The sequence below is a fragment of the Nomascus leucogenys genome, chromosome X, assembly GCF_006542625.1.
Source record: "Nomascus leucogenys isolate Asia chromosome X, Asia_NLE_v1, whole genome shotgun sequence".
Lineage (NCBI taxonomy): Eukaryota > Metazoa > Chordata > Mammalia > Primates > Hylobatidae > Nomascus > Nomascus leucogenys.
The window spans coordinates 8,465,219-8,478,266 of NC_044406.1; the positions used below are offsets into that span (position 1 = coordinate 8,465,219).

Sequence of the window (13,048 nt, forward strand, 5' to 3'; positions counted from 1 at the left end):
CTCAAAAAAATAATAAAAATAAATTATATATATATCTCATAGGGTTTTTTTGACCTCAGCACTGGTGTCATTTGGGGCAGATCATTCTCTGGTGCTGGGCTGTTGTCGGCACTGCAGGATTTATGCCAGCATCTCTGGCCTTACCCATTAGATGCCAGGAGTACCACTCTCCCAGTTGTGCCAAGCAAACATGTCTCCAGGCATTGCCAAATGTCCCCGGGGGACACCATCACCGCCCCCCCCCCAGATGAGTCACTGATTATATAACAATCATCTTGGTTACCTGTGTCCAGAAACGGTTCCATTCATGTTACAAGAGAGGCTAATTTTAATGCTAGTGTCACCAAATGAAAAAAAACAAAGATTGCTCATTTCTGAGTGAGATAAATTTTCCTTCTTGTCTCTGCAAGCCTGAGACTTCTGAGCTGCTCTGCCTGGCTCATAAAGCAGAGGTCTGCAGTTTTAAGGATCTGTTTTTCCAAATACACAGGGGACCAGAGCCCTAATCCTAAATAAGAGAGAAGCCAGCCAGGAGGAAGCATCTTGTAGTGTGCTGGCTCACGGCCGCTGCCTCTTCCTGAAATTATGGTGTGCTTGGAATACATTTTGAATTGGCCCCTTCACATTTTGTTGAACAGAACCCATGGGAAGGGGAGGAAAATAAGTAAAAGTGTAAGGTTGGAAGAGGAGACCTGGAGAGGAAGGAAGTGAGTGGCTCTGAGTTTCCTAAGTTTGGGAGAGAAATTGGTCTACATTTTTAAAAAATCTGAAATTTAATCACCCAGGCACAAATGCAATGTGTCTAAAGCATGACAGCCATTCACTGATTCCAAGGATGATGTTGTTTTGTGATGCGCACCCAGACACGGGAGTTAAGCGCTAAAATGAACCAAACGCAGACTGGCAGATTTATCCACACAGTGGACACTTTGGGAATACCCTGCCTGTCTTTGGAGTGGAAGATTAGGACATGAGAAAAACCTGAATTTTCAAAATGGACGCATCTACACAAATCAAGGAAGTCCCAGTTGAGAAAAGTGCTCCCCGTCCACACACGAAATCTAAACAGTGACTTTTTTGAATACAAGTCAAATAAGTGTCTAAAGTTTATGTCTTTACATAAAGCCATGAAATAAAACACCAAGAAATAACCTCACCCTGTCGCCATTCCAACTCCTGAGCCTGGGGAGAGGTCCCCTTAGGGATCTTTGCAATTTACCCTTCCTTTGATGCCCCTAAACCAGCAAGACAGGAATGAACAAGAACAACATCTTCTAATCTCCTCCAGTGCTTGTGGATTTGCATTATTTAAATATATGAGAAACACCCATAATTGAGTAATTATTCCAGCATTTAAAGAATGCCAAACAATGAACCATTTCTTCTTCAGACCTAATCCGGCCCATTTCCGTTTTCCTCTTAGCACAATGTGTAGAATTACCCAATGTGTCGCTTCCTAGAACACTTGATTGTTTATACAAGGTAGGCAAGACTTCTCTGGTGGTATTTATTTTTCTCATTTTACACTTGATGATTGTAGCCTTCACAGATTTTCCTTTTCTAGACGCTTATCAAGTACTGAATGTGTATAGATCCAATTTTGCACTTTCCTTTTTACAAATAAAGCTTATCTTTTAGGCGAGGGCTGGGGAGAGAAGGCAGAATCTGATAGTAAAAATCTTCAGACTCTGTCCTTGTTGGAGTTACTCCTCAACCATCATTTTAAGGAAAGTATTCGGCAAGTTAGAGATCAGTGCATTGTAACAGCTTCAGAAAGGGGATTTCCCAGAGGGTCTGGGAGGAGAACAAAAGCATTTGCATCTCCGTTCCCCAGAGACTAAGTGGATTTTTCCTGAGCTGCTTTTCCATGTGAAGTCTTGGTGGGAGGATGGAGCCCTACACAATGTTCGTGCTTTTGCTGTTGGCCCGGCTGTGGTTTTAATGCGGAGGAAATAAAGAATGTAGAATTGTGCATTCAGTTAGGACTTAAGACTCCTTCACCCTGCAGTGTTTTGTGTGTGCGTGTGGTTTTTAGTCCGATATGGAAAGCCCCACTTGACTGTAAGAAAGACAGGCCTTATTCTCTCTAACAATTCACACACACACACACACACACACACAGAGAGAGAGAGAGAGAGAGAGAGAGGAAAAGAGAGAGAGGTCCCAATTTATGGCAAAGCTGGGAAGTCAAGAGTCCCTTCACACCCCTACCAATTTCTCTTCCTTCCCATCCCCATTCACAAGTCTTTAGGGACAATCAGCAGACGCCTGGGGCTAACATTGCACACAAGTGGAAAAGGACTAATGGTGTAATAAAGAGGTCTTGGTCACCCCAAGCGCTGGCCTCTTCCTCTCTGGTTCAGCTCCTTTTAGGAAGACAAATGCAATAGCCCCACTTCTGTTCTCTCGGGCAGAGAGTGTCCAGATGCAGTGGGTGGGCATGTGGATGAAGTTTTCTCAGTGAGGGTTTCCAATCTCTCTCTTCTTTGGCATGCCGTGTCACACTCCTTTCGCCTCTATTAATGTGCAAATGACAGTAGGAATGCCTCTAGATGTTATGGTGATTAAATGAGCTCGTATTTGCTAAGTGCTTAGATGACAGCAAGTGTGCAGGAGCCTATCTTAGGTCAGGCTCTTTAGAAAGGGTGCCTGAGATGGGGGTTCTCGAGTGAGCGGCTGATTGGAGGCATGCTTACACGAGTAAGGGAGGCGGGACTGGGCAGGGGAGGAGCTGGCAAAGCTATGATTTCCAGAGAAGTCCAGCCTCGGCCTGATCCCATGGGGAGCTCTGGAGTGTCAAGGGCATTCGAGTTTGTCCCACCAAGGCAAGGAAACTGGACGGTCAGCTCCTGGGGCTGGGTGTAATCTCTCAGACATCTCTGTTAGTGAAGGGTCATCTTCACAATACCCCAAAAGAAGAGAGCCCGCCCCAGCATCTCCTATACAAGTAAACAATTTCATGACAGCAGCTCCGTGTGCCAAGGGGCAAGAGCTCAGAACTTGGGAATCTGAACATCTGAGCCTCAGTTTCCTCATCTGAGCCACCTTCCCTTTGGTCTCACAAAGCCTCCCACGAGTCCCCAAATTCAGGTTGGCACCCTGGCTTCATTTGTGGACAAGTCACAATTGTATTACAAGGGCCTATTTCTATGTTTAGTCCCCAAGGGAGTGCAGGCTGAAGCACAGACTGTCCTCTTCTCTGCAGCATGCCTACACCCAGCAGTGTCTGCGCGTGGGAGGTCCACTATTTGCTGCCCGCCTGAACGGGTAGAAATCTTTCGCCTTCAGTGAAGACTCCTCGGCGCTGGCCTCTTTGAGCTCCTAATTGGATGCAGTTTCCCCCACCCCTTGCTCTACCTGATGCTTTTTTCATCTTGCCTTTCCTTCTGAGTCTTTTGATGTGTGGTGTATGTGTTCTCCTCTTTCCACCCTCTCTCTGCAGAAGTCGGTTTCACTCCAATATGCCCCAGCCCCATTCAAAGTACCTTCGAGTGATAGATTTGTGTCCAGATTTGTGAGATTCTAAAAGGACCAGGTGACAGGGAGGGTGGAAATGCAGCTTCAGATCGGCCATGTTGGGTGGTAAGGTAAGAAGGCAGTGGCAGGCCCATTGGCGATAAATCATGCCAATCGGAAGGGAAGATGTCAGAGCAGGGACACTCAGCACTTGGGGCATTCCCTGGCACATGCGACATCACAAAATATGTGCTTTTTTGACCCTCCCACTCTTACCCTTGGACATGGAATAATCACACGTTTAACTAAAAGGACTCATGCGGTGGAATTTCTGACATAGAACATTCAGGTAGGGTTAGATAGATACTTGGGGAGCAAGAAAGTTTCTGTGTTGTAGTGGGAAGAGGGAGAGGAAAGACCTTCCTTGGATAGTTTCTTGGACGTCGCTATACATTCACATCTTCACATTCTTCTTCTTCTTCTTCTTCTTCTTTTTTGAGACAGGGTCTCTGTTCCGTCGCCCAGCCTGGAGTGCAATCGTGCAAACACGGCTCACTGCAGCCTCGACTTCCCTGGCTCAAGTGATCCTCCCACCTCAGCCTCCCAAAGTGTTGGGATTAAAGGTGTGAGCCACCGAGGCCGGCCCCACATTCTTTTTTTTTTTTTTTTGAGATGGAGTCTCACTCTGTTGTCCAGGCTGGAGTGCAGTGGCACGATCTCGGCTCACTTCAACCTCCGCCTCCCGGGTTCAAGCAATTCTCCTGCCTCAGCCTCCCGAGTAGCTGGGATTACAGGCATGCGCCACCATGCCCGGCTAATTTTTGTATTTTTAGTAGAGACGGGGATTTCACCATGCTGGCCAGGCTCATCTCGAACTCCTGACCTCGTGATCCGCCCGCCTGGGCCTCCCAAAGTGCTAGGATTACAAGCGTGAGCCACCGCGCCCGGCCCATTCTTCTTTTTTAAAACAACCTTTCCTCTCATAAAAGTAATATTACCATTTTACAAAAAATTGGAAGGCAAATCATTTTTAAAAATCCCGCCAAAGGAATGCAAACTCTTGTGAGCATTTCGGGACATTTTCCTCCAGTCTCTTCCCCTGTGTATCTGGATTTCAGTCAGGCTCTACCAGATATTTTTGTATCACTGTAACTGTTTAAAAATCTCCCTGATACTGTCCTGCATTGCCTGGCATAACGTGTTGCGGCTGTGGGTCTGGGGCACGAAGTAGGTGGGGGATTTAGAGCAAGACACAGCCCCAACTCTGGAGCTTCAGCTTCCCCAGCTGGGAGCCAGTGAAACAGAAGTTCCCGTCTAGGCTGAAAGGTTTTAGGAGTTGACCCGGCTTCCTCCCCAGCAATGGTCTACTTGGGTCTCTGCTCAAACGATCAGACCCCACAAACCGGATGAAGAGCTCAGGGAAGGTCAAGGAGCTCCCGCCTAGTGTGGGCACCCAGGTTAGCCCTTCTAGGGCTGTCCTGGCGGGGACGCGAAGTGGCCACCTGCCCAGCTGCCCGCTTCCAGAGGCGTCCTCCCTGCGCCGCCCGAGAGGACCGGCCGCGGGCTCCCCTAGCTCCTCAGCTCCCTCGGCCCCGCCTTCAGGGGCTTTTCCCACCTTCGCGGGACCAGACGGGTTGTGTGGGAGACCGAGGGCGCAGCCTCCCGCCAAGTGCGCAGAGGGTCTCTCCAGACAGCCAGAGCCCGGGAGCGGGTGAAGGGAGGGCACTGCCCGCTCTCTCGGGAATTGTTTGCGCCCGAGGAGTCACCCCAGGCAGGCCGCGCCCGCAGTCCGGGTAGGGCGTCGTCCTCCCCGCCCGCCTTCCTCTACGCGGTGGCCCGGGGGCGGACTGACGCGGCGGCGCCCATCCTGGCCTCCATGCGGTTTCCCGAGGCCGGAGGAAGGTGGTGCAGCGGGAGGGAGAGAGGGAGGAGCGCGCGGAGAGGGAGGACGGCGGAGGGGGAGGAGCAAGCGGAGGGGTGGGGGTGGGGTCGAGGAGCCGAGCGCCAAGGAGGACCCCCAGGGAGACTGGGGGCGGAGCAGCCGGCGACAGAGAGGCGCGGAGGACGCGGGCCGGGGAAGGCGGAGCAGCGGGAGTGCGTGGAGAAGCACAGGCGGCGGGAGGAGCGGGAGCCTCCGTGGGAGATTCGGGAGGAGCAGCCGGCGTGGGAGGAGCCGCGGGGCCTGGGTGAGAACGGGGCGGGACGGCCGGAGGCGGGGCCTGCGAACGCCCCGCCCCTGCTCGCCCTGGCCGCGCCGAGGAACGAAGATGGCCGGGCGCGCCGCGGGAACGGAGGGGCGGCCGGCAGCGGCGGCGGCGGCGGCGGCGGCGGCTCCCGGGCTGTGACTTCGCGCGCGGCGGCCACCTGGGCTAGCTGAACGGAGTGGGAGGCGCGGGCAGCGGCTTGCTAGGGCGGGCGGGCGGACGCCGGTGCACGGGCGCCGGGCGGAGGATGCGCCAGGAGCGGCGGGCGGCTCCCCGCGGCCGCCCCCGCGCCCCGGGCGCCGGGCCTTAGTGCTGGCGGAGGAGGCGGCGCGCGTGGGGCGGCCGGGCGGCGGCGGGGCCCGCGCCGTCATGCCTTGGCTGAGCGGCGGCCGGCGGCGACGGCGGGGACAGCCGCGCGAGGCCCCGCGGGAGCCGCCGCCGCCCGCACAGCCCCAGCGGGAACCGCCGCCGCCGGCGCCCCCCGCCGCGGTCCCCACGCCCCCCGCTCCCTCCGCGCCGCCGCCGCGGGCCCGGGAGAGCGCCGAGCTGCCGCTGCCCGCCGGCTGGGAGGAGGCGCGAGACTACGACGGCCGCGTCTTTTACATTGACCACAACACGCGCCAGACGTCGTGGATCGACCCCCGCGACCGGTAAGCGGGCCGGCTGGGGGCGCCAGACCCGGCGCGGGCGCTACGACCCGGGCCGCCGGCCGGCGCCACCGCGGATGCGCTGGGGACACGCCCCGCCCAGCGCGGGGCCGCCGAGAGCCCCCGGGCCCGGGCAGAGCTCGGAGCGCCTCCATCCCCGGAACCAGGGGACTCCCTGGAGTGCTCCGGTCCAGGCTACGATCGAGGCGCCCCCATCCCTTGGGCCCAGGGAGAGGATCGGAGACACCAGGAGGCCCTCGGGGCTGGGTGAAGATCTTTGGTTCCGGGGGTCCGGGAGAGGATCCACCCTCCCAGTACCCCGACTCCCAGGGCTCTGACCAAGAATGGAGGTGCCCCCTTCTCCAGGCCTCGAGCCCTCTGAGCGCCGAGGCCGGCCGCCTACAGGTCCCCCGCCGCTGGGCGGACCCTCTCATTCGGTTCCCTCACGTCACCCGCTGTCCGGCGCCTGGGAACTGGGCTCCTGGAATTTCCTCTCCTGGGGCTGACAGATGGCCTTCTTTTCCTTTCTCTGCGGCAGCCTCGCCCATCCCGGTCCCGGGCGTCTGCGGCCCACTGCCCCGGCCCTGGTTCTGCAGGTGTCCCCAGCCCCGCGGTGGCGAGATGAGCTGTCACCTTGGATCACAAACGTGCGCCCCAGCTTTGGGGTGCGGGTTCCCTGTCTGGCGGGTTCAGGCTGGTTTCCATCCAAAACCTGATGCCAGACGGGCCCTTGAGGGATTCCCAACCCTATTGGAGTTGGAAAAGTCTGTTCCCAAACTCTAGTTGCTCTTTAGCGCCTTAAAACTCGTGAGTTAAAACTCTGTTTGAAATAGCCTTCTGTACTGCAGCCAGAATGCAATATGATTAGTCCCATATGCTTTTGGAATAAACGAAAAACAAGAATTGTATTTTAAGTTTCCTTTTTGTGAAAGATATGCATGGGGTACAAAGCTGTCTTATTGCGTATGAAAACCCAATCAAGTAAAAACTGATTCTTGTAAAAGCACTACCAGATTTCATTTAATTAATTTCATGTAATGAAGCTTTTCCTTAACTTTTTGCTCGATTGTCTACGGGTTTCGATTGTTCAACTGCTTTTACAGAGATGTATTTTGTGTGGAATGGGGATTTCTGTGGACATCAAGTGTTTCCACAGGTTATCTGATGTCTTGTCCTCTCTAGAGCAACTCTCCTTCCAGGGCCTGAGTGCCAAAAAGGAAACACCACAGGCTTCCCAGTGATTTGAAGACTTGCAAAGGCCCAGTGTGGTGACATTGTGCCTGCTTCCTCCTACCTGCACAGGGAAGGCGGCCTGCATGGCACTGGCGTCTGAAAATAAACTTTTGAGGAGAGAAGCTGCTGAATTGTTTGAAGATTTCTCTGAGTTCAAGCAGGGGAAAACAAAAGAAAGCAAAACAAAAAGATCGTGGTTCCCTAACATTCTCGCTGAACATTGCAAACCTCTGGGCTCAGAAACCTCTATCAATCCTAGTACAATTTTATGGGTTAAAAAGATGCCTAGTTATTTTGAAAATCAGGTGAGATCGTGTTAAAATTTTAACCAAAGGCTAGAGCCCCAGCTGTTTGATCAACCCTTGGATGGTTCTGGAATTGGTAGAACTGCTTGGAATGCAGTGCCCTTTTATACCATATGTATGTTAAAAACCCAAACAACTGGAAAATGAACCAATTAAAATAGTGTTTTGCTTAGAAAAGGCTAAGGCTCACTTTCCAAGGGTAATATAAAACAGTTGTGGTTATATTGGAGTGGAGATTCATGCTGAAAGATAACAATGTGAGGATTTTCTTTTTAATGGTGTAACCTGTGACAAACGTGAATGGACCATACAGAAATCAGCTTGGAGAATCTCGTTTTCCATGTATTTCAGACACATTTCCTATATTCCTTTTTTCCAGAAATTGATTTGTTACTTTTCAGACAATCACTTAAAGGTTTTTAAAAAGTCTCCATTCTAATGCTAAAAGTGTCAATTGAGTGAACAAAAGTGGATATTTTACCTTTTTTTTGTAAAGTAAAAACATGTGTGTACTTTTGTGAGACGTTGTTTTTATAGTGAGTGAAAATTCAGCAGGGGACAGCTTGAACTTCAGCTCCCATAATACCTTGCCCGAAATATGTATGGAATGTTCAGCAAGCCACAAACATTTAAGTGGAGTCGGCTGAAGGCTGTAATAGTCATTCTTCTTCCTCTTTCAAAACAGAACCTGGCCGAGTTTTATAGGTGGCGGGTTATCCTTTAAAGTTGTAATTAACTTTTATTATATGGGAAGAACTGCATGTCAGAGGGCAGTGTTTTCTCCATGCGCATCTGACAGTTAAAACCCTTTTTGAGTTGCGTTTGAGTCACACACAGGAAAATGGTATTCAAGAAATACGAGGACTTTCACCAAACAGCTTCCACATAGAGCCCTGACAGGAGAAAGGCAAATAAATAATAGCTTTTTTTTTTCTCTTTAAGAAAATGAAATTGTGGTGGAATAAATGAATGTAGTAGGTTAAGTGAAAATTGTTGTTGACTTTAAACATAATTTCATATAAACTTTAGTAAAAAGTGTATAGCATAAAATATGGTCCAAGGGTTGTAAACAAAATCTCTTCTCGAGTTTTATAGTAATTCCATTCCGTGTTGTGTTTAACATTTGATAGTGCCAGCTCAGACCATGTTGGTGAAATTATTGTAACTCTGCTTTTTAAAGTTACAACAATGAAGATATAAGGAGACGTCTTTACGGATGTGGATACAGATGTATACACAATCTCAATATTTTAGAAACAATTTTTTAGTTTGATTATAAGCCTACCTTCGATTGGCTGGGCGTGGTTGCTCATGCCTGTAATCCCAGCACTTTGGGAGGCCGAGGTGGGTGGATCACTGGAGGTCAGTTCAAGACCAGCCTGGCCAACATGGTGAAACCCTGTCTCTACGAAAAACACAAAAATTAGCCGGACGTAGTGGTGTGCGCCTGTAGTCTTAGCTACTTGGGAGGCTGAGGCAGCAGAATCACTTGAACCCTGGAGGGGAGGTTGCAGTGAGCCGAGATCACGCCACTGTACTTCAGCCTGGGTGACAGAGTGAGACTCTGTCTCAAAAAACAAACGAAAAAACTTACTTTCAGTTTAAATTCACTATTTCTATAGATTGATACTGTACATATAATATTTCATAGTTAGTTTACTGGGAATCATACCCAAAAACTTGGTTAAAAACTACAAAGTTAGGCCAGGCGTGGTGGTTCATGCCTGTAATCCCAGCACTTTGGGAGGCCCAGGTGGCAAGATTGCTTGAGTCCAGGAGTTCGAGACAAACCTGGGCAACATAGGGAGACTCTGTCTCTACAAGCAAATAAAATAATTACGTGGGCGGGGTAGCGTGCGCCTATAGTCCCAGCTACTCAGGAGGCTGAAGTGGGAGGATTGCTTGAGCTGGGGAGATCCAGGCTGCAGTGAGCCGTGGTTGTGCCACTGCACTCCAGCCTGGGTGACAGAGTGACACCTTGTCTCAAAAAACAAAACAAAACAAAACCCCACACCAAAAAAAAACAAAAAACAAAAAAACAAACTACAAAGTTAACTTATTTCTGTGGCTGGTAGTTTGCTTACATGAGTCTTGTGTGGTTTACATTAGTGGCACACTAATATATTAACTGAATATATTAACTCAGAATACCTTGACCACCTTATGAAAAGGTATTTACCATTGGGTAGAAAATATGGGAAGAACATTTTTGCCCCCTTTGTAAAGATTCATTGTCTTTGACAGTTGTGTTTACGTGTGTGTCTTGCAGGGTTATTTGGGTATTATCCTATAGATGGACTGAGTGTTTGAAACCTCATGTTCCATTTCCTGTAGCTCAGGTGGAGTTGTACGGTACTGGAAATGCCAGCTCTGGGCAGCTTAAGTATGGTGGATGATATCATATTTGAGATCAAAGTGTAAATAATCATGGGGATGGCTGAAGAGCAAGATCATGTCATGGCATAAGCTTTTGGGGACCCATTTGTTCACCAGATGGGATTTGACCTGTGCTTCATGGAGGAATTCTGTGGTATCTTAAAAGTCTTCTGAAGATGCTTTTGCTTTAAGAGGAAAACAATCCATAGCTCTGGAATTTGCTAGGTTGGAATCCCGTTTAACAGCCAAATAACATCATTGCTACCTTCTTGGAACTTTTATTTAGTTATTCAGTATTAACTAATAGGAGGTTTACTATATTTATCCCACAGAGTCTATTTTTGGATTATATAAACTGTCCTGGTTGAGCTTTCTGATAAACAGGTAATGATTTCTCCCTTTTTCTTTTTTTAAGGTTATAGATAGTGTTTGTATGAACATGGGGGAACATCTTGTTTTTAAGGCTGTAAGGGGTCAGTCCCTGGAAGAAGTGTCTCTTGCTTCCATTTAGATCATCAACCTTCATTTTTTGGTCTAATATTTTTTGGTCTTTTCCTTTCCTTCCATTTATTTATTCATTCATTCATTCATTCATTCATTTATTTTTTAAAGAAAAGTGAAAGGAAAAGTAATTCATTTCCAAAAATAGCTCCTGGATGTTTGGGAATCTCCGAGTTTCCTTCTCCTTCCTTTCACTCTGATTTGGGAAGTGGAAATAACACGTATCACCATCTCTAGTTAGGTTCTACTTCAGGAGCCCATGGGTCAGCAACATGTTCATGGTCATCTGGTGAGCCTACGGTAGGCTTCTTGACTTCCATTCCAGATCCTTTTGCTAATGGTGTCTGTCTTTCCCATAAATTCAATAAAACGAATCTGATGGAATAAAAGCAAAGTTAAATTCTACTGAGTTCAGTTATCCCTGTTTAAATCTAATAAAGTGAAATATTTGTGGAGAGTCTTGGCCTTCTGTGTGCAGGGACAGTATGTGGAAACCAAGCTGGTCTGGGAGGTGGCACACAGACACATAAGATGAAGATAATGGTTGCAAGGCATCCCAGGATTGATTCAATTTCTTGGATAATGATCACTTCAGAGAAAAGGTGGGCTCACTTGAGCCTGGGGTTGTCTTTTTCCTTGCCCATCCTTCTGGGTGAGGGGTTCTAGTGCTTTTCCAGCAGTAGATAAGCAAGATCATCCACTCAGTCAATCTGTAGGATAATACCCACACAACCCTGCAAGACGCACACGTAAACACAACTGTTAAAGACAGTGAATCTTTACAAAAGAGGCAAAAGTGTTCTTCCCATATTTTCTGCCCAGTGGTAAATACCTTTTCTTTTCTTTTTTTTTAAGATGGAGTCTCACTCTTGCCTAGGCTGGAGTACAGTGGTGCGATCTCGGCTTACTGCAACCTCCCCCTCTCGGGTTCAGGCAATTCTCCTGCCTCAGCCTTCCAAGTAGCTGGGATTACAGGCTTGTACCACCACACCTGGCTAGTTTTTGTATTTTTAGTAGAAACAGGGTTTCGCCATGTTGGCCAGGCTGGTTTTGAACTCCTGACCTCAGGTGATCCGCCCGCCTCAGCCTCCCAAAGTGCTGAGATTACAGGCGTGAGCCACCGCGTCCAGCCAGTAAATACCTTTTCATGAAATGGTCAAGGTACTCTGACTTAATGTATTCAGTTAATATATTAGTGTGCTACTAATGTAAACCACACAAGACTCATGCAGGGAAACTACCAGCCATAGAAATGTTAAGTTAACTTTGTAGTTTGGTTTTTGGTTTTTTGGTGTGGGATTTTTCTTTCTTTTTTTGAAAAAAAGCAAGATCTGGGCAAGATAAGGGCAACGGGAGAAAAGTGCTGGCCTTGAGGAAGTGCTGGGTGTGTTCAAAATAAATGAGGGAATGAGTCAACTCGACTGACCCAGAGCTGTCATGTAAGGGAGGTAAGACTCAGGCCAGAGCATGTAGCTCAGAGTCCCACAGCTTTGGGGCTGGAAGAGCTAGGATCATCGTGTTCAAATTCCTTTTTCTACTTGGCAGCCACAGCCAATGGGTATGTTCTGCTGGCTGCTAGAAGGGCAAGGGACTTGAGCTGGGTCTTCTGCCCCCTGTTTGGGTGCTCTTTCCAGAATCCCACCCAGCTGCCCAATCCACACAATTTTTAAGCATCCTGCCTCTGTTCATTCATTCATTCATTTATTCATTCATTCAACAACTGTTTGTTGCACAATTTCTGAGTCGAAGGCACTCTTCCAGGGTTTGGGACTCCAGTGTTGAGCAACACCAGACAGGCTGCCGTGGGGCTTACCTTGTGCTCGTGTCCTTTTCCACGAGGCCTCGCCATGCTCTTCCTGCCTGCGGGTTTCTCCCTGCGGGGATCCCTTGGCTCTGTGATTGTGACAGACACATGTGGAATGCACTAGGCTTTTGCATGGATGTTTTCTTTCTTTTTTCCTTTGTCAGCTTTTTCAGGTTGAATTGCATGAATGTTTTCATCGAAAGCCCATGATGGCTGCATGAGGTGTAGGCGATCATGTGATAAAACTGAGGCCGGGGGAGATTGACTTAGTAGCCTCACTTCCTATAGCCAGTGAGGTCAGCATCTGTTCGACTTCGGAGTTGAGCCAGGTCCCCTGCCTGTTCTTGACTGTCCCTTGGCTAGGTAACTGTGGCTAGGTAACTGTGCGTGCCCCTTGCACCTTGCTATACTCATTAGTTATTTTGATCTTGCCTTCACTATTGTTTGATATTTAATCCTTCCTGTGGTATAGTGGCCCCTCAAAGATGTCCACGTTGTAGTCCCTGAAGCCTGTTAATAAGT

General features: G+C 49.1%; 1 protein-coding gene across 1 annotated transcript in view; it reads left to right on the forward strand.

Moving 5' to 3' along the window:
* Positions 1–6,018: 6,018 nt before the first annotated feature.
* The window catches only part of WWC3 (WWC family member 3), a 130,136-nt gene continuing 123,106 nt past the window's right edge, over positions 6,019–13,048 (forward strand). Inside the window, exon 1 of the mRNA XM_003261001.4 lies at positions 6,019–6,310. Within this exon, the coding sequence (XP_003261049.2) occupies positions 6,030–6,310 (281 nt within the window). The 5' untranslated portion in view covers positions 6,019–6,029. The remainder of the gene's footprint in view (positions 6,311–13,048) is intronic.